General features: G+C 53.7%; 6 protein-coding genes across 6 annotated transcripts; 3 read left to right on the forward strand and 3 right to left on the reverse strand.

Annotated features, from left to right (window-relative positions):
* Positions 1-902: 902 nt before the first annotated feature.
* Positions 903-2,085, forward strand: GMORB2_4340 (malate dehydrogenase; the record flags this gene model as incomplete). Its single annotated transcript, XM_035466315.1, has 3 exons — positions 903-953; positions 1,030-1,147; positions 1,250-2,085. 3 exons carry the CDS (start codon positions 903-905, stop codon positions 2,083-2,085), a joined length of 1,005 nt encoding a protein of 334 aa, XP_035324152.1.
* A 419-nt stretch (positions 2,086-2,504) lies between these two features.
* GMORB2_4341 (manganese-transporting P-type ATPase) lies at positions 2,505-6,638 on the reverse strand (the record flags this gene model as incomplete). The annotated part of the gene is made up of 3 exons (XM_035466316.1): positions 2,505-3,036; positions 3,151-6,206; positions 6,273-6,638. The coding sequence occupies 3 exons, from the start codon at positions 6,636-6,638 to the stop codon at positions 2,505-2,507; spliced, it is 3,954 nt and encodes a 1,317-aa protein (XP_035324153.1).
* A 1,483-nt stretch (positions 6,639-8,121) lies between these two features.
* GMORB2_4342 (mannitol 2-dehydrogenase) lies at positions 8,122-9,636 on the forward strand (the record flags this gene model as incomplete). Its single annotated transcript, XM_035466317.1, has 1 exon — positions 8,122-9,636. The coding sequence occupies one exon, from the start codon at positions 8,122-8,124 to the stop codon at positions 9,634-9,636; it is 1,515 nt and encodes a 504-aa protein (XP_035324154.1).
* Positions 9,637-12,895: 3,259 nt separating this feature from the next.
* Positions 12,896-14,937, forward strand: GMORB2_4343 (peptidase S41 family protein; the record flags this gene model as incomplete). The annotated part of the gene is made up of 2 exons (XM_035466318.1): positions 12,896-13,247; positions 13,304-14,937. Coding segments are annotated over 2 exons (1,986 nt in total), but the record flags the coding sequence as incomplete, so codon positions are not given.
* A 227-nt stretch (positions 14,938-15,164) lies between these two features.
* On the reverse strand, positions 15,165-16,069 carry GMORB2_4344 (uncharacterized protein; the record flags this gene model as incomplete). The annotated part of the gene is made up of 3 exons (XM_035466319.1): positions 15,165-15,455; positions 15,562-15,741; positions 15,914-16,069. The coding sequence occupies 3 exons, from the start codon at positions 16,067-16,069 to the stop codon at positions 15,165-15,167; spliced, it is 627 nt and encodes a 208-aa protein (XP_035324156.1).
* Positions 16,070-17,464: 1,395 nt separating this feature from the next.
* Positions 17,465-20,059, reverse strand: GMORB2_4345 (Major Facilitator Superfamily; the record flags this gene model as incomplete). The annotated part of the gene is made up of 3 exons (XM_035466320.1): positions 17,465-17,604; positions 17,728-19,337; positions 20,049-20,059. The coding sequence occupies 3 exons, from the start codon at positions 20,057-20,059 to the stop codon at positions 17,465-17,467; spliced, it is 1,761 nt and encodes a 586-aa protein (XP_035324157.1).
* Between the last annotated feature and the right edge of the window lie 1,303 nt (positions 20,060-21,362).

Here is a 21,362-nt window from a genome sequence, read left to right on the forward strand (position 1 = left end):
CAGATACTTCGTTCATAACTCACAGCTTACAGTGTGTAACAGCTAATACTACTAGTCAACAACGTCCCATCCCGGACGTCCGAGAGAGATCCGAAGATTCCGGTAGAACAGGAAGAGAGAAGCGTACTGAGTACAGTTGTTAACAACTGCTATACAACCTTCTTGACCGTAGTATCGTATGTACGAGATCAAACGCTGTTGGACACATTAAGGTACACTGTACTCTGTACAGCATTGTTGAATACCCGGACCATGTAATGCCGAGCTAATTCCGTATAGCGACTCATCATTGGCTCCATGATTGCCGGCTTGGCCTGTTGTTGGCTCGTTGGGGGAAGGAGTAATACATAGGCGGGCAGTAGTTGTCTCGCATGCCCCAGAAGGATAGACACTCCGACACTCCCCTCCCCGCTAAGAGGCCCAGAGAAAGGACCTCTGGGGGGCCACCCAGGTGGCAGGCAGATGTAATCCAGTGTAACGACGGTCCATAGAAGGGGACCTCAAGGGGACCTCAAGGGGGGCTCCTCCGAAATCACTTGTATCGCGCACTAGGACACCTGATTACCCCGGGTAACCCAGCCCCAGCCCAGTCGCTGGCCTTGTATTACCTACTGTTACGGGGTAATAAGTAGGCCCTGCTAACCAGGCCCTGTTTAGTTTAGTTCTGTTTTTTTCCTTTCCACAGCGGGAGGCAGCGTCCATACCTAAAATTCCATATTTTTCGGCAATAGCAGCCATTATTTCTGCACCTGCCCTGCTACCGTTAGCCGACCCCTTCCTTCCCTCTTTCTCTTTCTTGCACCGGGGTAAAAACCACGCAAACGTAGCTTCCTTCAACATCACCGACTACAGCTTCATCACACCTACGACCTTTTCAAAACTCCCCTCCACATCAATTCAAAATGCTGGGCTCTACCTTTCAGCGCCGGGCCTTCTCCGCCTCGGCTCGTCAGGTTAGTCAGGTTTCTTTTTCTTTGTCTCTTACATCAACTTGATTGATCTGAATGTTGACGACATCTTCCCCAACAGCTCTCCAAGGTTGCCGTCCTCGGTGCCGGCGGTGGCATTGGCCAGCCTCTTTCCCTTCTCATGAAGCTCAACCCCCGTGTCACTGAACTCGCTCTGTACGACATCCGCGGTGGACCCGGTATGTTCTTCTCCTCTGACCTTCGAGAGTTCATAGCCCTATACCGAGCTCCCTGAGGTGCACTGCACCCAACGAATAGCCGAGCTAACAGTGCTGGCCCAGGTGTCGCCGCTGATCTCTCCCACATCAACACTAAGTCGACCGTCACCGGCTTCGACCCTACCCCTGCCGGTCTCGCCGCTGCCGTCAAGGGCGCCGAGGTTGTCCTGATCCCCGCCGGTGTCCCCCGCAAGCCCGGCATGACGCGCGACGACCTGTTCAACACCAACGCCTCTATCGTCCGCGACCTCGCCAAGGCCGTTGCCGAGTCGGCCCCCGAGGCCAAGCTCCTCGTCATCTCCAACCCTGTCAACTCGACGGTCCCCATCTGCGCCGAGGTCTTCAAGGCCCGCGGTGTGTACAACCCCAAGACGCTCTTCGGTGTCACCACACTCGACGTCGTCCGCGCCAGCCGCTTCGTCTCACAGCTCAAGGGCACAGACCCTGCTGACGAGAACATCACTGTCGTCGGTGGCCACTCTGGCGTCACCATTGTTCCTCTCTTCTCTCAGAGCAACCACCCCGACCTCTCCTCCAACGCCGAGCTCGTCAAGCGCGTTCAGTTTGGTGGCGATGAGGTCGTCAAGGCCAAGGACGGTGCCGGCTCTGCCACGCTCTCTATGGCCATGGCAGGTGCCCGCATGGCCGAGTCTATCCTCCGCGCTGCCGCCGGTGAGAAGGTCATCGAGCCCGCCTTTGTCGACTCGCCCCTCTACAAGGACCAGGGCATCGATTTCTTTAGCTCCAAGGTCGAGCTCGGCCCCGAGGGAGTCTCCAAGGTCCTGCCCCTCGGCGCCCTTGACTCCAACGAGGAGGCCCTCCTCGAGGCTTGCCTCAGCGACCTTAAGAAGAACATTGCTAAGGGTGTCTCCTTCGCCACCGAGAACCCCGGTAACTAGGAGTCTTCCGCCGCCATTTTGATGCGAATGTATTAGATCTGTGGTATGCGCCTTTTTTCCTGTATTAAAGCTAGTCTGGATACTGTGATGTGTTTTCATCTCTCATCCAGATTCCTGCCATAGACATAAAATTCAAGTCTCTGTATCATAGCCCATGTTGTAACAGCCTCTATTTTGTTGCAATATAAAATTCACAGTGCACGCACGCATCAACCACATGTTCTGAATCACAGCATACGTTTTAAATCTGTTCCAATGAAAGGTACAGCTACTCTCCAGTATCCCAATCATGTAATAGTTTCATCCTCTAATGCGTCTAACATGGAACTCATGCGTGCATCTACTACTTTTACATCCCGTGCCTTGTCATCTTGTCGTACATCTCATCTCCAGAGATTTGAAAGCGGTCACAGACGACTTTAACGCCTTCCGGCCCGCCACTCCTCAATCTTCCTCCTGCGCTCCTCAACCTTGCGCTCGAATTCCTCATTCTTGAGGCGCTGCTTTTCCTCCTCCTCCTGCACCTTCTTCGCATCTGCAACAGCCTTACGGACAGCCTCACGCTCCAGCTGGTCGGGACGACGCTCGGCAATGTCGCGCGGGCGGTAGTCACTAAAGAAGTGCTTGAGACCAAACTCAATGACGTAGCACAGGCCATAGTCGAGGACCATGGACGTCGTCATCTTCATCTTGAACTCTTCGGTGAAAGGCACGAGCTTCATGCCCTCGTTGATCTCGGGGATGAGCTCTAGGGCGCAGATGAAGGCCAGGGCGGAGACGCCGACGATTCCGTAGTACATGCCTTTGTTTTCCGAGAGTGACTCGCGGAAGGGGCGGCCCTGATAGTTGATGGCAAAAGTGGAGATCTGCTGGATCAGCTGAAGGAGGTAGACGGCTGAGTTTAGAAGGGACGGAGTGAACTCGGCCTCGAGGTCGATGTCGTCAGAGCGGCTATGAGTGGGAAAGTAAGGGTCAGTCTCGACTTCTCTTCTCCTTCTACTCCTCCTCTTCCTCCTCCTTCTTGCATTTTTTAAATGGCAACACTCGGGTTTTGGGAGAACTCACGGATCGATCTTGTCACAGAGACGAGCCACATAGATAAGCGTAGCAATGTGCACAGCAAACTGTCCGAGAATAGACCCGATAATGTAGACGTTGAAGATGTTGGGCTGAGGCCTCTCCTTGCTGAGCCCCTCGACGACGCGAGCGCGAGAGATGCTGAGGAAGCAGACAGACATGAGCATACCACTGATCGTGTACTGCGTGTCACCAAACTTGATGCCCTCGAGGTAGAGAACAGACAGGGAGTAAGCGCTGATGAGGCAGTTGAGCGCCAGGATCTTGTACATCTGAATCGTGGCGACCAGCGTGCATCGGCCCTGGCGGATGATGTTGGGGATGGCGATAACGTTGCGAAGCTTGGACGTGAAGGGGGCGGCGACCGAGGCGTCTCCTAGCTTGAGGGTCGGGGGTTCGTCATCGCCCAATTCATTCTCCAGCATGCTGGTCGTGAACTTGTCAGCCAACCCGGCAGCCTGCTGCGAGGCATTCTGCTGGCGAAGGGACCGACTGCTGTTGATAAGCTCCTGGGCGGCAGGGGAGGTAACAGTCTCGGCGGGGTGGCCCAGGGACTTGATGTACTCCTCGACGGGCATCTTCTTGTTGTTGGCCTCGCGCTCGCACGCCTTGGCGAAGCTGGGGTTCGTGGGTCCGGGAGGGTACAGGTGAGCGATCAGGACGGGAGGAGGAGGTGCGGGCTGGTTGAAGCGCTTCATCATGTCAACCTGCTTCTGGTACATGTCCTTAATCCTCGTGTTGCGAGCGTGCTCGGCGATGCGCGTCAGGTCATCAGCCGTGCCGTTGAGAAGGGCGATACCGATGTGGGCCTGCTTGAGAGCACCGACATCGTTGGTTCCGTCACCAGCCATGAGGGTGTAGTATCCCATGTCCTTGAGGCCGAGAAGGATCTCCTCTTTTTGCTTGGGCGACACACGGGCGTACACCCACGTGTTGCGCAGCAGCGAATTCCATCCCTGCTGATCCTTGAACTTGGCGAGGGCGTAGCCGGTGACACAAATATCCTTGGTCTTGATGATCTCGGGGTCAATGGGCTTGGTCGGGTCGACGGGGATGCTAATCTTGTCGTCGACACTCTTCCATACGAGCTTGTCGCTGCTCTTGTCGTCCTCAGGGGCGTCCAGGATGAGGGCCTCACGGTCTACAATCTCGACCTCGCGGGCCACGTGCACGGCAGTCAGGGGGTTATCTCCGGTAATCATGACGACGCGATGGCTGCTCTCGTTGAGCATCTGGACAGCCTCCTTGGCGTCGTCCTTGAGCGGGCAGTGGAGCACGAGGAAGCCGGCAAAGATGAGGTCTGATTCGACCTTGTCTCGCTTGAGGTCATTGATCTTGCTGGCACCGAGTTCGGAGTCGACAGTGAGTTGCTTGTAGGCCAGCGCCAGGACACGAGAGCCCTTGCGGGTGAAGTACTTGTACGTCTCCTCGTAGTCGGCAGGGACCTCGACGAGCATCCTCATGATAGTCTCGGGGGCTCCCTTGACACCGGCAAAGGTTCCCTTAAGCTTCTTTCCAGTCTTGGAGTCGGTGCCGTGAACCATAGCGATGGAGCTCTGGCGCTTCAGGGCCGAGGAGAACTGGAAGCGGCGCTTGATCTGGACGTTTCCGTGGGCGCCACCGGCCTTGCTGGTGCTGAACAGGGTGTCGTTCTTGCCAAGAGTCCATCCGAGAGAGCCGAGGGTAGCCTTTTCCATGGGGTCACCGACGATCTCGCCCTCGTCAAGCTTGACCAGAGCGTGGGCAGTAGCTAGGACTAGCTGGGTCTCCATGCTAGCGTTGTGAACAGCGATGATAGTCGAGTGTGCGCCATCGGCATCCTTCTTGTCATGGATCTCCCTGTGGGCGAGTCCGAGTCCGGCGATACCCTCGACGACGAGATCCTCGCCGGTCAGGGTACCTGTTTTGTCAAAGCAAGCAATGTCAATGCGGCCGGCAAAGGGGATTCGGAAGGGCTCGGTGCAGAAGATGGCCAGCTTCGCGAGGGCAGCCAGACTAGTGTTGACGGCCAAGCTCAGCTCCATAGGCAGCTCGGGGGGAACGACGCTGGTGATGATCAAGACGCAGTCAAGCATGAGCTTAGAACGCTTGCGGTCCTTGCGGACACCCTCGTCCCAGACGTACCATGAGGCGGCGATGGCGAACACCAAAAGGAACAGAATGAAGAACAGGGCCTCGACGTTTCCAGCACCGACACGCTCGGTGGAGTATATCATGGTACGGACCAGGCTGCCCTGGGACGTCTCAAAGCCAGTCTTCATGACAATGGCCATGGCACCATCGTCAGGGGGAGTGGGGACACCAGAAGTGAGCTTGGGCTTCTCCACCTCGGGGTTACCGTGGCTGACCTGGAGAACTTTGGTACCACCCCAGAGGAAGGCGTTCTTGTCCAGACCCTCGGTGTCGATGGGCGCGTCGGCAGGGCGGAGCTGAACGGAGTCCTTGAGCAGAGGCGTACTCTCGCCCGAAAGCATGGCTTCGTTGACAATAGCGGTACCCTCTACCAGGAGCATATCGCAGGCAACACCGCTGTCCTCCTTTGTGCGGCCAACAGAGACGAGGTCGCCAGGGAGAAGAGCGTCGCTCTGAACCTCGACCCACTTGCCGAGGCGGAAGACCCAGATGTCGTAAGGCTTGATACTCATACCCCGGAACTCGTTGAGGGTGCGCTGGCGCTGCCACACCACGGTACTCTCAAAAGTGACCAGCATGAAGAGGGTGAAGAGGGAATAGTACCAGTACTCGTCGAGCAGCCACAGACCAACACAGAAGATCTGGAAGACGAAGAAGGGAGCAACAGCGTGCTCCTTGAACAGCTCAGAAAATGATGGGACGGGGATGTCGAACGTGTTGGATCCATAGTGCTGCTCGAGACGGGACAGCTCAACCTGGTTGTCGATGCCGCGCGACGACTGGAAGTGGCCGATGGTGGGCTTGGGCTCGAGGTCAATATCGTACTTGAGCGTGTCAAAGGTCTTGGTCTCGGGGTCGTAGAGGAAGCGGCGCTTCTGGAAGAGGAAAGAGAGGTTGGATTTGCCGCCAGACTAGTCATAGATGTACGATGTCAGTTTTTTTGGTATTGCTACGAGCCCTAATGAGAGGACACAAACCCTATCTCTGGTCAGGCTGCAGATCTCTGGTGAACCAGCGTTGACAATGGGATGGACTTTGATGAGCTGAGCTTCCTCTATAGACTTGACGCGAGAAGCCGTGAAGCGGGCGGCCAAGTCAACACTCCAGTGAGTGCTGAGCCAGAAGAGAGACTGGATGGTGATGATGGAGGCGCACCAGACAAAGGTCCACTCCTCACCACCGATGTGCTTGTCATAGAGTTCCGGGGTAAGATAGTATCGCAGGAAGACGGGCCAGATGAATGCGAAGGGCCAGATGTAGGTGTGCAGATAAAAGGGGAGAGGTCGAAGAAGCTCGGCATGCTTGATCTGCGCGTTGGCGACGATGGGCGATATCGACGCCATCTTTCTGGTGGGTGGACGAATGTGGGGAGACAGACTGGGTAGAGACTGAGAGGAGGTATAACTCGAGGGCCTAGGCCCAGGGAAAGATGGTGGTTTGCACCCAGGTCGAGTGATGAGAAGAAAGGCGGTTGAAGACGGAATCAAAGGAAACCCGTCAGATGCGTCGCAAATAATGTAGCGACGGTCGCAGAGTTGGAGACGCTCTTGTCGGGGTCTCGGGATGGAACTCAGGACCCTGTTTGTCTGTGGTCGGTGATCACTGATCTGTGATCTGTACTTTTCGCGCAGCGTCCATACGGTTCCCCCAAAAGTGGGATTTAAAAGTGGCGTTTGTGATATTGTGGCGTAAACTTGGGACCTGAATTAATCATGTGGCTACTAATAAACTTCCATCCACTATCTTATCGGAATAGATGCCCGCTTATCTTATCTTGCCACTAGCGCCACGAAAAAAAAAAAAGAAGAAAAAAACTTGGCCAAGCCAGCTTTCTTTGTCTTTTCTCGTACTACTCCGTACAGATTACTTCGTAATATTAATGCTCCGTATCATGGAGCACGACGTAACTTGAAGACGGCGGCCCGTTTGGCAGGCATTAACAAAACGATTCGATTTGGTCCACAAAGTTTCCACTATCTTGGAACTTGTCGTCGTTTAAACGGAAACGCAAGGACTGAGGGGACATTCTGCCACTTGTTACGTCGTACGTTGTTATCAAGACCGGCGAGGAGTTGCTCCACAGGCAGCCCATACGAGATACTCTAGTTGATCCGAGGCCCAATGTATGAGACATCACAAGAGTGGTATTAGCTGCATTGGAAAGAAAGAAATAAGAAAAAAGAAAAACAATGGAGATATTACACGTCTCCCTCATCATACCAATGGCCCAGTAGCCTCCATGGGTAGAAGCACGACTGCTGTATACTTGCTGCACCTAGCCTCGACCACGCATACAATGGCTGCATCTCATGTAGCCATTCTGTACTCTGTACAGCCTCTTCTGTACCACCTTGTACTATTCTACTGCTGCTATTACTGGAAACAGCAGCGATGGCTACGAATATTATGGATGTATTATGTAGTAGTAACTGTATATAGTAGTAACTGTACAGCAGTAGTAATAAGATACTAATAAGAACTATGCCAGGCAGCAGGGAATTGGAATTCACCGCTTTCCCACTCTCTTTTCGTGGGGGCAAAGCTGCCCCACCAAAAAACTCCTATGAAGTGTGACCAGGCGTCATGGACAGCTCACCTAGCTGTCTCAATGCATTTATTAGAAGTGCTGCCAGTAAGGGTAGCTAGTACATGTAGCTGTCCCTTGTTCTTTCCCCCATCCCTCCTGTTCCTTTTTCTTCTCTGCTTCACCTCCTCTTCCTTTCTGTCCCCCTTAATCCTTGTCGTTTCTCTCTTAGCTTTCTGACTTCCTTTCCTTATCATCAACCCTTCTCTCCCCAGCCTACGTCCTACTCTACACACCGCATCATGGCTGCCGTCAAGGTCAACAACGACACCCTGAAGGAGATCTCCCACCACGCCCAGAGCAGCAACCATGTCATCGAGACACCTACCTATGACCGCTCCGGCATTAAGGAGAGCATCGTCCACATCGGAGTGGGCGGCTTCCACAGGGCTCACCTGGCCGTGTACGTCGACGAGCTTATAGGCAAGCATGGCGTCCGCGACTGGGGGATTGGCGGCATCGGTCTGCAGCCGTTTGACGCGGCCATGCGTGACGCCCTCACCCCACAGGACTACCTGTACACGGTACTCGAGCGCTCCGAGGCGGGCAGCAAGGCCCGCATCATCGGCAGCATCAACTCCTTCCTCTTTGCCCCCGACTCCCCTGAGGCCGTCCTGGCTAAGCTTGCCCACCCGGACACCCGCATCGTGTCCATGACCATCACCGAGAGCGGCTACTTCTACAACGAGAACACGCACGAGATGGAGACACACCACCCGGACATCGTGGCCGACCTGGCCAGCGATCTCTCTGCCCCCCGCACCACGTTTGGCTACCTGTTTGCCGCCCTGTCCCGACGTAAGGCCGCCGGTCTTCGTCCCTTTACCGTCCTCTCCTGCGACAACATGCAGAAGAATGGGTCGATTACGCGCCACATGCTCGTGACCTTCGCCCGCCTCCGCGACCCCGAGGTGGCGGCCTGGATCGACAAGGAGGGCGGCTTCCCCAACAGCATGGTGGACCGCATCACACCGCGCACCTCGGACGCCGACAAGGCCAGCCTGGCCGAGTCGTTTGGGATCCAGGACAACTGGCCCGTCGTGACCGAGCCCTTTATGCAGTGGGTCGTCGAGGACCACTTTGCCGATGGACGCCCGCCCTTTGAGAAGGTTGGCGTTCAGGTCGTCAAGGATGTGAGCGACGTTGAGAAGTTCGAGTGCCACAAGCTGCGTCTGCTCAACGCCTCGCACACCTCCATCTCGTATGCCGCCTACCTCGGCGGCTTCACCTACGTCCACGAGGTCTTTGCCAACCCCCTCTTTCACAAGTACATCTACAACATGATGCACAGCGAGGTCAAGCCCTTGCTTCCGGCCATCCCAGGCGTCGACATCGACAAGTACTGCGACACCCTCCTATCTCGTTTCTCCAACCCTGCCATCATGGACCAGGTCGGTCGCCTCACCCTCAACGGTTCTGGCAAGCTTCCCCAGTTCATCATGCCCTCGGTCGCCGAGCAGATCATGGCCGGCACCCACAACTTCCGCCGTCTCATCTTCTGCGTCGCCTCGTGGTTCCGTTACCTCAATGGCACGGACGAGAAGGGCAACGCCTACGAGATTGACGATCCCATGGCTGAGGACCTCAAGGCTCGTGCCCTCGCCGGTGGCTCCAGCCCCTACCCTCTTCTCGACGTCAAGAGTCTTTTCGGTGACGATCTGCGTGGCGACAAGGTCTTTGTCGACGAGATCACCAAGGCTCTGGAAAGCCTCTACAGCGAGGGTGCCATGGCTACTCTTGCCAAGTACGTCGACTAGAGGGGTGGAGAGCAGGACTGATGTGATAGCCAGAGTACACACTCCACCACCTGCCCTTTTAAACAATTAAACGGATAGAGATGATTTTACGTACGTATCTTAGACGGGACACAACTGCGAAAAAAAAACAAGAAAGAGAAAAAAGGTATGGAACGATATGGAACCGATGGTGGGACACGAAGACGAACAGAAAAGGCACCAAACGGAACAAGAAACGAAGCCGAATGATTTCTTCTCTCCATCTCTCCCATTCTGATTTTTCTTTTTGTGGCAAGAGCGCTCCGCGTTATTTCTTACAGAACGAAGGTGGGGGAGCGAGCCAATGCTCCTACTAATTAAATGTAGTATGACGAATGATGAAGAAAATAAAAACATATTTTTTCTCACCTCTTTCCTCTAGTCTCCTGTTGGTATTTTGCCCAACATGTGAATTCGAGCCGTGATTACATCACCATAATCGTTAGCTCCTCTCTCTACATGGACCATGGAAATACCCCATCGCTCCATTGTATTTGCGTGGTTCATCTGTACCCGTCCATGATTTCGCCAAACATGCAATGCAGTGCATACATACAGTGGCGAGCGCCACTCCTCCGGCAGCGCTCGCGCCATGTACTACTATCAAATGCGTGGTGAGGACAAGGCGAGATGACGTCAGCGAATGAATGCATCCTACCCTCCCAGATAGAAACACGATGGACAGGTATCGAAGCTGTGTGCGACGCTGCTCAGGGTCCTGTTTTCTCGAGAGCCAGAGGCGACAGATTCCAGCGCCGTACGTGTGCCCCCCCCTCTTTTCTCGTACATGTCATTGCCAGCACAGAATATGATGAGTGCCAGAATGGAGGTGACCAGACGATCACTCCATGTCTGCCCATCTAAGCTTGACATTAGAGCGTTCGAGTATTCATTGATTAGGCCGGGTAGAAGGTGACTTAGAAATGACTGTAACGACTCGTGCATATTTCGATTGTTGAGCTTGCCGTGCTAACTCGTGATGTCCGTACCACCGACGTTTTCTTGAACTCGGTCCCGGTTCATGATTAGAGCTTCTAGTTCGAACACTCGGGGCGGGGGTGGGACGAATGCGTGCCTGGGACGGCTTTACTCCTCAGACGTCAGGCCCGAATCATCATTGGACCTCCTAGCCTAGTGGCCCGGAGTGGAAATAGACAATAGTGATGTATAATATAGGTGATCCTGGCGAGCTCAGGCTAACCCGTCACGATACTTCTAGTGTTCACCTAACGCGGCGATACACCCGATTTGATAGTGTCAAGGGCGGCTAAGATAGCAATAACCCTAGAATAGGCAGGCATTACTAATAAGGACTGTTTGTTCTCTAGGCTGACAATCAACGAGTTGCGCGAGAAATTGTGAGGAGAGGGATGTGCTAGTTTGGAATCTTGAAGGATCAGGCAAGCGATCGGTTGGTGGGTGGGTCGATTGATGTGTTCGCGGCATCACCAAGAGTGGGGACAGAATCCGCTTCCATGGTCGATCTATGGACCATGACATACGAGTAATCAGTACGGAGTATTCCTCCCGGATGATTTCCCGAAGCTAGCCAAGACCTGAGGGGCAATGAGTGCCGTAGACTTAGTTTCATGGACGTCCGCCGCCTTTGAGGCTTATACAGGGCGTCTTGCAAGGTTCTAGAGACCGGTGACATGCAGGTTCATTTTCTTTTCTTACTTTACCACATTATCCTGTGTCTTGAACGTCTTTTCAATACTGGCATTGAGAACTTGTCCTCTTAGTGCTTGTGAAGAAACTGCTGTGATGATGAACTTGCGAGACATCATTCTTCTTCATCTCTTCTCATCTTCAACTATCTATCCATCCACCCGAGGCTTGAAGCCCCATCAATACGACGCCATCATACGACCCAATTACATTGCAGATAATCTGTAGTTGGACCCGAGTTTTCCTTATCGTTCACCACCCTGGGCCAGTGCTCTTTAACTTTTGTGCTGGCATGCTTGCTCGTACAATACGAGTACGGTACTGATGTTGCCGATCCCCCTGACTCGCCCTCTTTGCCCTAGTGCCGTTATCTGCGGAAACAAAACGACAATAACCCCTAGTTCGTATTCTATAGCAGCAGCTGTACGAGTAAGTGGTATTGCCCTGAATCCCATTTACAAGCAGTACAAAGCTTCTTCTAAGCGTTACTGATACCAAATACCATAACTATTGTAATCTGTAATATAGGTACAGTCTACTCCGCTTGAGTCTGCAGACTGGTGTAATACGACACGGCACGACACATACCCAACCACGGACTTCTGTTCTGGAACCGATCCACTCATCCGCGAAATTACGGACCATCAGACCTGCCCTTTACGTCCCTGACTCTCCCGCTGAGGGAGCACGGTAGTACCAGGGGCCGTTGGAGTCATTGGACCCTCGAGAAATCAGGCGTGATGCACGGTGAGGTTCCCGGCCTTCCCAGGGTAACATCGATGGTGACATCTCTTGATTCCCCACGCGATGGACGGAAAGCCCTGTACACTACGGCCGCGATGGAGGCAGCAGGGGTAAGGCTGGTCCTGTCCATTGGGCTCTTGACCCTCAATGAGTGAATTTCACTAGACTTGACTTGAACCCATGGGAAGTTGGCAAGTGCAAGTCTGCTAATGCTACCAAAGATATTCGCCCTTTGGGGGGGGGGGCTAATGATTTGGACTTTCTTGCCGACTTCCGTCTTCGTGCTTGGAGCATGCATGGGAACGGCCTCGCGCCTCTCTATCTCTGTTGATCATCTAAAGTCGCGTCGTCGCCGTTTTCAACAGTCGAGTTGGTTTTATATGCTTCAGTGCTCGGGAGAGTGAAGGAGTCCAAAAGCCGAGGGCGTTCACACTCGTCGTCTCTCGTTATTTCACTCATCTTTCTCCCCTTCAATCTTCTCCAACTCTTCTTCTTTTCAAGCATCCAATACGAGGCAGTTCAAGATGCGCCCCAACCTCGTCATCTGTACCGCACTCCTGGCCGGAGCTGTGGATCTTGTCGCAGGTGCCGCCACAGCTGCTCAGAAGGGATCAAATACGACTGAGCCGTGTGGCCAAGTGAGCGCCTACTTGGCCACTACCCGTACGTTCAACGGACTATTCGATTGCAATATTCCTCTTCTTCTCCTCTTCTTCTTCAAAGAGAGAGAGAGAGAGAGAAGAGAGAAGAGAGACTGTGTGCTGATCATCTTTCACACTCCTCAGAGGCCAAGACGGTTTCCGCCCACCTCGCTCACGAGTGTCTCAAGTCCGTGCCCCTCGGCAAGCAAGCCGCCCTCGACCTTGTCGACGCCATTGAGCCCTACCTCGAGTGGCAGAGCGATGCCGCCTACTTGAAGAACCCTCCTCAGGACTACTTCTACCCTGGCTTTGACCTGTTTGAGAACCTCTCCAAGGTCCGCGCCAACCTCGAGGCCGACAAGTACGATGGCGAGTATGACTTCATGACGGACCTCTACGAGACCGTCTTCCTCCCCGGTCACGACGGTCACTACCTCTTCTACCCCGACATCCTGTCGCGCGCTTTCAAGTGGAGTCGCCAGCGCTCTCTCGTGTCCATCAGTGAGGATGGAACCTCGCTTCCCGTCATCAAGCTCTACGGTATGTCAATGCCGTGCGTGACCAGAACGTGGAATCGATGCTGATACCAACTACAGAGGACATCATTACCGACCCCGCCACTGCCCCGGAAGTCACCAAGATCAATGGTGTCGACGCCAGCAGGTACGTCGAGGAGACCATCAACAAGGGTACCTACAACCAGGATGTCGACTCGGCCTACAACTCCATGTTCTACTCAAAGGCCGGAGAAGCCTCAGCTGGCATCACCGGCTACTTTGCCGGTTCCGGTCGCATCAGTATGATCTACCAAGGTCCCACGACGACCTTCACCTTCTCCAATGGCACTGACCTCACTCTCGAGAACGAGGCCCAGGTCATCGGAGACATGACCGGCGTTGTCGATGGCACCTCCTTCTACGAGAAATTCTGCACGCCCCAGCAGACTGCCGAGTCCAAAGTCCAATCTTACGGCGACGCCCAGCCTTCGGGGTACCCAAAGCCCGTCATCTCCACGAGCGACAGCATCGTGTCAGGCTACTACCTTGAGGGTGAGGGTCTTGAGGATGTCGCCGTCATCGCTCTGCTTGCCTTTGAGAGCGCTAGCCCTGTCGAGTTCCAGGCCGTGACGCGCGACTTCCTCGCCGAAGCCAAGGCTGCTGGCAAGACGAAGCTCGTTGTCGACTTCCAGTACAACGGCGGCGGCTACATCCTGCTGGGCTACGACTTTTTCCGCCAGCTCTTCCCTCACATCCTCGAGGACGGCTTCTCGCGCTGGAAGGAGAACGGGGCCTTCGACGCCATCTCGGACATTGTCAGCAAGGTGTCCGAGGGCGTCGATCCTTACACGTCCGACGACTCCACGTTGATCGCTCTATACCAGTCGTGGTTCAACTACCGCTACGACCTCAACGAGACATATCAGCCCTTTGAGACGTTTGACGACAAGTTTTCCCCCCACATCTACGAAAACACTCCCTACACGAACCTGATGCGCTGGAACCTGAGCGACCCCTTGACGACCAGGAACGCCACCTACGGCCTCGGCACCGACATCTCTGGCTACGGGGTCTTCCAGAACCTGACCCAACCCTTCGCTGCCGAGGACATTGTGCTCCTGTACGACGGTGTGTGCGCCTCTACCTGCAGCATTGCTTCGGAGATGCTCCGTATCCAGGGCAAGGTCAAGTCTGTTGCCTTTGGCGGCCGCCCCAAGGAGGGTGCCATCCAGGGCGCCGGTGGAGTCAAGGGCTCGCAGGTTCTTCAATTTGGCGACATCCTCGAGTACGCACGGGTGGCCGCCAACCTAACGACCGACGAGGAGCATCTTGCCGAACTGGAGCGCTATACGGAACTTCCCATTCAGCGCGCCACGGCCGCCAACGTCAACGTGCGTGACCAGATTCTGCGCGACAACCTCGACGACGGCGTGCCCGCCCAGTTCGTCACCGAGGAGGCCGACTGTCGCCTGTACTGGACCGCCGACATGATTGCCGACGTGAGCAAGATCTGGGAGGCTGCTGCCAACTCGGCCTTCAACGGCGCCAAGTGTGCCCACGGTGCTATCTCCCGGCCACTGTCTTCTGGTTCCGCTACCGTGTCTGCCTCGTCGGGGTCGGGTGTCTCCTACAGGCCTCCTGTCAGCAGGTTGTCAGACAGCGTGGACAAGACGCCCTTCAAGCCTACCAAGGAGTGGGCTGCTTTCCACCAGCAAAAGGTCGAAGTAGCCTAGACTAGTGGCTAGGCGTTTCCGATATCTCTCTTCTTCTAGTATATAACTTCTCATATATGAACGTCATCATATGTTATGTTTTATGACCTCTGATCCATTGACTTTCCCTCTGGGGGCCGTGCCGGTGGCTCTTTTTCTCGCTACGCTCGCCGCGTCGTTTGCAATTAATCCCTCTTGACTGATGCTGACTGGAAGGAAGTGCTGTTCAATCAAATGCTTGCCGATTCCTAGAAACCAGAAATCGACTTCTGCAGTTCAGCCACCTCGGCGAGAATGCTGTTTCTAGTCTTCTCCTGTAGCTGAAACGCCGCACGTAATTCATCAACCATAAAAGAAGGCAAGTTGGCCTTCCCACCCCGCTTATAGTCGTAGACGACAATGTCCTCAAAGCACCGTGCTGCCGGTCGCTGATGCGCATGCGATATGATGACTGCTTCCATGAAAATATCTGTTGAGGAGCTGGTGGGTGGCTCAACCAATTTATGGAGAACAGTTATTTGGTCGGGGAAGATGAGGGGCTATGTCTTGTCAGCCTGTTCTCTCCCTTTCTATCCTCTCCATCTCAAACAGGAGATAGAAAAAGAGATCGGGGAGGAAGGGTAGGGGGAGAGAAGAGAAAATCACCATCTTATAGTCTGTTCGTATACTCTTGAGTATCAACCCTATCCCCCGCGGGGTCAACAGATCAACCCACGCCTGCTTATGTTCCACCGGAACTGCATCGGCAAATTTCAGGAACCAGTTAATGCGTGACGACTCGGCGAAGCGATTGTATACCACGTTGTTTACGTGACCTGCCAACTCCTATGTTAGCTTCATCCATCACCGTACATCATCATCATGCAAACATACCCTAGAATTGATTAGAATACCGTAGTGTGGTAGCAAGCGCCTAAACGAGACTCACCATGCTGTCCTGTAATGATGGTTAGACCATGGAGATTCGTATTGAACTCAGATGTCGCCGTCGACCCACCATATCTCCCCAGGCAATCTGGTGACAATCCAGCCCGGTCCATCGCGGGCCGGTGAGAAAACCTTCTGTACCGGCAGACATCTCCAGCCATCGACTGTCTAATTGATCAATCACAGCCTGCGGCTTGTCCGATGTAGGGTCATCGGAGAGTGACATTGCTGCATCTCTTCGGAGGTCTGACAGCCATCGGGAACTCAACTTGCCTGCGTCCTGGACAGGGCGAGTTGTGTGTAGTTGGCGTGGTGCCGGGAGCGATGATGCCGCGCGGACCAAGAGTCTGGCGTACGATGGGATCTGCCTATTCATGATGGGTGTTTGGTCTTGTACAAATCCGACCATGTATGTGGTTCGCCAAGATTGAACTTCTCAAGGTGAATATAGTCGGCGGCTATTGTCACTTTATGAGCTGCTACTGCTATTAGTCATTTTTCGTGGTTGCTCTCATTGGTTGTCTCGGGTATTGGGCTCACTTGCGGATGAAGTCGATAGAAAGACACTATGGGGCTTAACGAAAGTTAAAGGAGAGATTTCCAATGAAAATTTGGTAAAGTTGAGTGTAAAAATGTATTCCCCGCTGTTCATGAGTAGACGGAGGAGTGCTTGCGGAACAGGTCCGTCAAACCCCCAGAGTCGAGGGTGACAATCCTAGACGACAGCTTGGTCTGGGCTTTGTGTGGTTTGGACATGCGCGCTTGTCAGGACCCATTAGCGAACTAGACGAAAGTAGGACAGAAGGGATCTGAAGAGTTACATACATAGCCGTCTTCCTTACACGGAATCGAGGGAGAGATCAGCAGTCAATACACATACTCTCGTCGCTGGCCCCTTCACTACCGTACTGCAGCGGCCTCTATCTTACTGCTACTCAGAAGACCTTGTCACTTAGTAATGACACTGCTTCTGCCATATATTATGGTTTCGGAAAACCTCTTGAGCAGCTAATTCTACTCAACTCAAGCTAGCTTCGTGTCCCACTCTTGTATCCGCAGACATACTATCTACCGAGAGATGTAAAACTCTTAGATCTACACCCCTCATTCTTATCTCAAGGACTTTGACTCGCATAAGTTGGCGCATTGTGGCAGAATTTGGAGGGGGATCCACTTTGATCCCTCATGTAACGAAAGAAGCGGCCTACAACGCCAAGGAAGTACACCCATTTATCCCCGCCTGCCACGCGACTGTCTGTTCCCTGTATATCTATCATTTTTCTAATGTGAGAGTTCTCAGATGACGATACAGGGTTATTTGGTCAGTCAGGCATACCTCGGGGAGGCTTGCCACCGTGAGAGTATTACATACTGCATATTGGTCAGGAAAGTCAAAACGTCCAAGGTCAAGCAAGTCCTAGGAATACATGCAGTCAATGATGGTCTAAAGCAGAAATCTGGGTATATTCTAGAAGTTACGTTTCTCTCTTTGGAGTCATTCCCCTATACGCCAACTGTTTCAATCGGTTTTTTTTGTTCATTATTGAGTTTGTTGTTGTGTGATCATGTTTTCATATGACGACGGCCATCATCATAATAGACATAGCCCTCCCAGCGCCACTTATACGGCGGCGGAATGATCCTTGTTGGCGTAGCTGGCTCTTCGGCTCGCAGCGGGGGTGTGGCGAGGGGTGGCGCGAGGGGTGGCACGACGACTCTCACCAAAGAATCGCTGCTGGTTGCTGTAACTGCCGGGGGTGCCTGAAGAAGAATTATTAGTTTTGTTCTGTTTCTGGTCCGCTGATACTGTGCATCATCATGGCATGATGGGGACTCAACGAGAAAGACGGTAAAAAACTCGAGGGAGAAATGAGAAGAACTTACTTGCGCGCCTAGCCTCAGCCAGAGAGCTAACACGGCGGGCCTGTCCATCAGCAGTGTTGGCCTGGGCATCGGCAAGATGCTGGGCAAAGGGAGATCTCTTGCGAAGCTCGGGGCCCTTCCAGTAGATGACGTAGATGGCAGCGACGAGAACGGCTGAGATGCAGAAGAGGATGGTGCAGGCGTATTCGAGGTTCTTGCCACTCGAGGCGCCAATGTTCTGGAAAAAGGGGATGGCAGGGACGGTCAGGACACCGGCGAGGAAGTCTCGGGCCCATCCGTTACCGCCGGTGGCCGAAGCCGAGTAAGGACCGTAGGCGCAGATCATGTAGTCGACGGTGGCCATGTATATCGCGTAGTTGGCAATACCGACAATGGCAGCAAAGATCATGGACCCGATCCAGTGGATGGGGGGGCCCTGAATGGTCCAGGCGAAGCCGATGAGACCGATGGGCAGGCAGGGAGCCGTGTAGAGCAGAAACCACAGGCGCGACTCGTACTGGGCACGCTCGTCTTCCGGCCTCTGCTCCCTCTCCTTGATGTTACGTTGGATGGCGGGGATGAAGATGATCCAGGCGATGACGTAGCCAATGCCGATGGACAGGAAGGAGAGACCGACTTGGACGGTGGTGAAGCCCCACTGTTTGTACACCAGGGCAAAGGACTGGATGAACATGAATATGAGGGCGTCGGAGAATCCAGACAGCAGAGAAAGGACGAGGACAATAGGCTCGGTGAGGAACATCTTGAAGGGGCGGATCCAAGTTACGATGACCTCCTTGAAGGAGAAGCGCTCCCTGAAGGGGACTAGCTCATCGGGACCCCAGAAGTTGCCCTTGCCTTCCTGGCGGCGCTTCTTGGCGATCCTATTCATCATGATGGTGGTACGCGTCTCGGGGACAGTCAGGAGGTGAATGAGCTGGACAGCACCGCCGAGGATGAGCTGGACCCAGATGGACCACCTCCAGTCGAGGTACGACTCGGTGAAACCACCGACGATGGGACCGAGGACGGAACCGCCGACGGACGAGAAGACGACATAGGCGACGGCGTACTGCTGGTCATCGGACTCCCACATGTCGGCAATCATGCCGAGGGTGACGGAGCCACCGGCGGTGGACAGACCTCCCAGGGCACGGAAGGCGAGGACGACTCCAAAGTTGGGAGCCAGAGCAACGGGGATCTGGAAGACGTTGACGAGGAACATGGAGGCCTGCAGGATGGGCTTGCGGCCAAACTCCTCGGACCAGGGGGCCCAGAGCTCGCAGCCAAAGGCGTAGAAGACGAGGAAGATCATAGCTCCGCAGCGGGCGGCCTGCTCGCTGACGCTGAACTCCTCGGCAATGCCAGGGATGGCGTTGGAGTAGAGCGACGTGTTGAAGTTCATCGACACCTGCACCCAGAAGATGACGGTCAGGATGTACCATTTCTTCCACCACGAGAAGCCGAAGCCCAGCTCGTCATAGCAGTCGTCCTCGGTGATCTCGTTCTTGTCGTGGGTTCCCAACTTGTTGAGGTCAGCACCATTGTTTCCATTCTCTGACGAGTCCTTCTCTTCAAGCTGTTCGTCGCCAGGCGGTGCGGCGTTCTCCACCTGATCCTGTCGAAGCTTGCTGTTGGCCAGTGCCAGATCATTGTGACCCATGATCTGGTCTGGCTCATCGGTGAAATGAGTCTTGGGAGGCATCTTGATACCTGTGCGGGCAAATATATATATGTGTGTGTGTGTGTGCGTGTGTGTAGAATGTATGATGTAAAAGGAAGGATAAGTAGAAACAACAATGACAAGGTGCAGCTCGTGTAAGTTTGAGTGTCCCCTCCCGTTTTTCTTTTTTTTCTTCCCCTGCAAATTAGAGAAAGAAACACTCTCTCAAAAGCCGAAGAGATAGGTGGGTGGGTTGTATACGGGAAAATCTAAAAGGCTCTGGGGGTGGGGAGAGGTCTTGTACTTTATCGAAGTATGTGTATGTGTGTGTAAGGTGCCGGTCCCCTCCTCCTCCTCCTCCTCCTTCTCCCCACTCCAACTTTGTTTGGGGAGACTGGAGAAAAAAAAAAGTATCCGACCCACGGGGTCTCTGGAAGCAACCCATCGGGGGTCGGTGGAGTAAGATTTGCTATGGTAACATCCATAGGGTCTACAGGGAAGTGGCCACCGCCTGGAGGAGGAAGAACTGGACTGCATGATCTAGATGGAGTAGTGCGGATGATGACGGAGAGTGTACGCCGGAAAAGAGGGATGTAGGAGGGCGTGAAAGTACGCCTACACCCTTGTACCATAGGTACTCTCTCGATGCTGCTAGTACCGGTACTGCTACTACTCGTACCACTTAAACATTGTCCCTGTACCGGTTATAACATTGCTGCTTTGTACTCTTGTCCATTGGCAGGAAGAGACTAGACACTGTCTCATTCCTGTCTGAAAGAGGGGGCCAGATCAAGATGTAAGCGGGAGTCCAGATTTTGTGCCATGAAATAAGCATCCTGACCTAAGACATATTCGAAGAAGAGAGACCCGCGAGCGGAAATTTGCAGACACCTATATGCGAAGAACAGGTCTCTCCTCCTCTTCTCTCCTCGAGCTTCTTTCCCTCTCCTTTAGTCTATTTCCCTCAAAACGATGTGATCATCTATCTCTCTGACTGTTCTCTTCTTCTTTACTGCTGCCTAGAGGTGGGTCGCGCCATGGGCTGGGGGAACAAAACTCCTTACGGCAATAATCGAGTAGGTCACGCAGACAAGTTTGCTTCTTCCTCCTTCTCGGGGCCTGCGAATCTAAGAGGGGAGGAGTGGAGAGAAAGGGAAGGGAGGTGACGGGGGTCGCTTTCAGAAGTCAGACCACCTTGCGTACATGTAGTAATGCTAATCAAAGAGATAGTCAACCACACTCCGCTCGTTGAGGCTCGAATATGGATGCCTGGAAGCAATGCCGGTCGCGGCTCCGTCAATGGTGGGTCCCCTTTTGCCGCACGCCCCTGCCGAGCTTTGCACCGCAGTAATCCCGTATCGACGTGAAATAATACTCGTAGACTACAGTCACGATTCCACAACTGTCAAGTTGCCTATTTCGTTGCACCGAATTCATCAGTTTGATCTTTTCTAGCTATCCGGAAGGTTGTCGTCCAACTCCTAAATAATGTCTCGTAGGGCCAAGTCATCTCCTTATGATCCTCTGTTTGCAACTAACACTGTTTTCTTCAATGTCTGATCTCCTTAAATGGATGGTCCCCCAGTGTTCGGACAGAGCGGGAAGAGAAGGAGGGGGCAAGTATCAGTGTACCTGTCTGAATGTACCTGCTGGACAAAAGTTGGTCTCTGTGGAGATGCGTAGTGCGAGTAGGTGACGCTGGTTTCTAGCAAAGTAATACCACCTCGTGGCCGTCCTTACAACATGGCTGCTGCCCTCGCATGTCATTGAATGGTTAAAGCGGGTCGGAGCCTCTCTTCTTCTCGAGAACGCCAACGACGTCATACTTGTTCGATCATGGCCGATTGTTGTCCGTAATGCCCCCCCAACGTAGTATGATGCTTGCTTCTAGTTGCGGTTGTTGTGGTCAGAATAGACAAGGAAATGTTTGTCTTACGATGTGATTATTGCAACTCCTCCTCTCAATTGGTTTCTTTGCCTTTCTTATCTTTTC

The sequence above is a fragment of the Geosmithia morbida genome (assembly GCF_012550715.1).
Source record: "Geosmithia morbida isolate 1262 chromosome Unknown scaffold_2, whole genome shotgun sequence".
NCBI lineage: Eukaryota > Fungi > Ascomycota > Sordariomycetes > Hypocreales > Bionectriaceae > Geosmithia > Geosmithia morbida.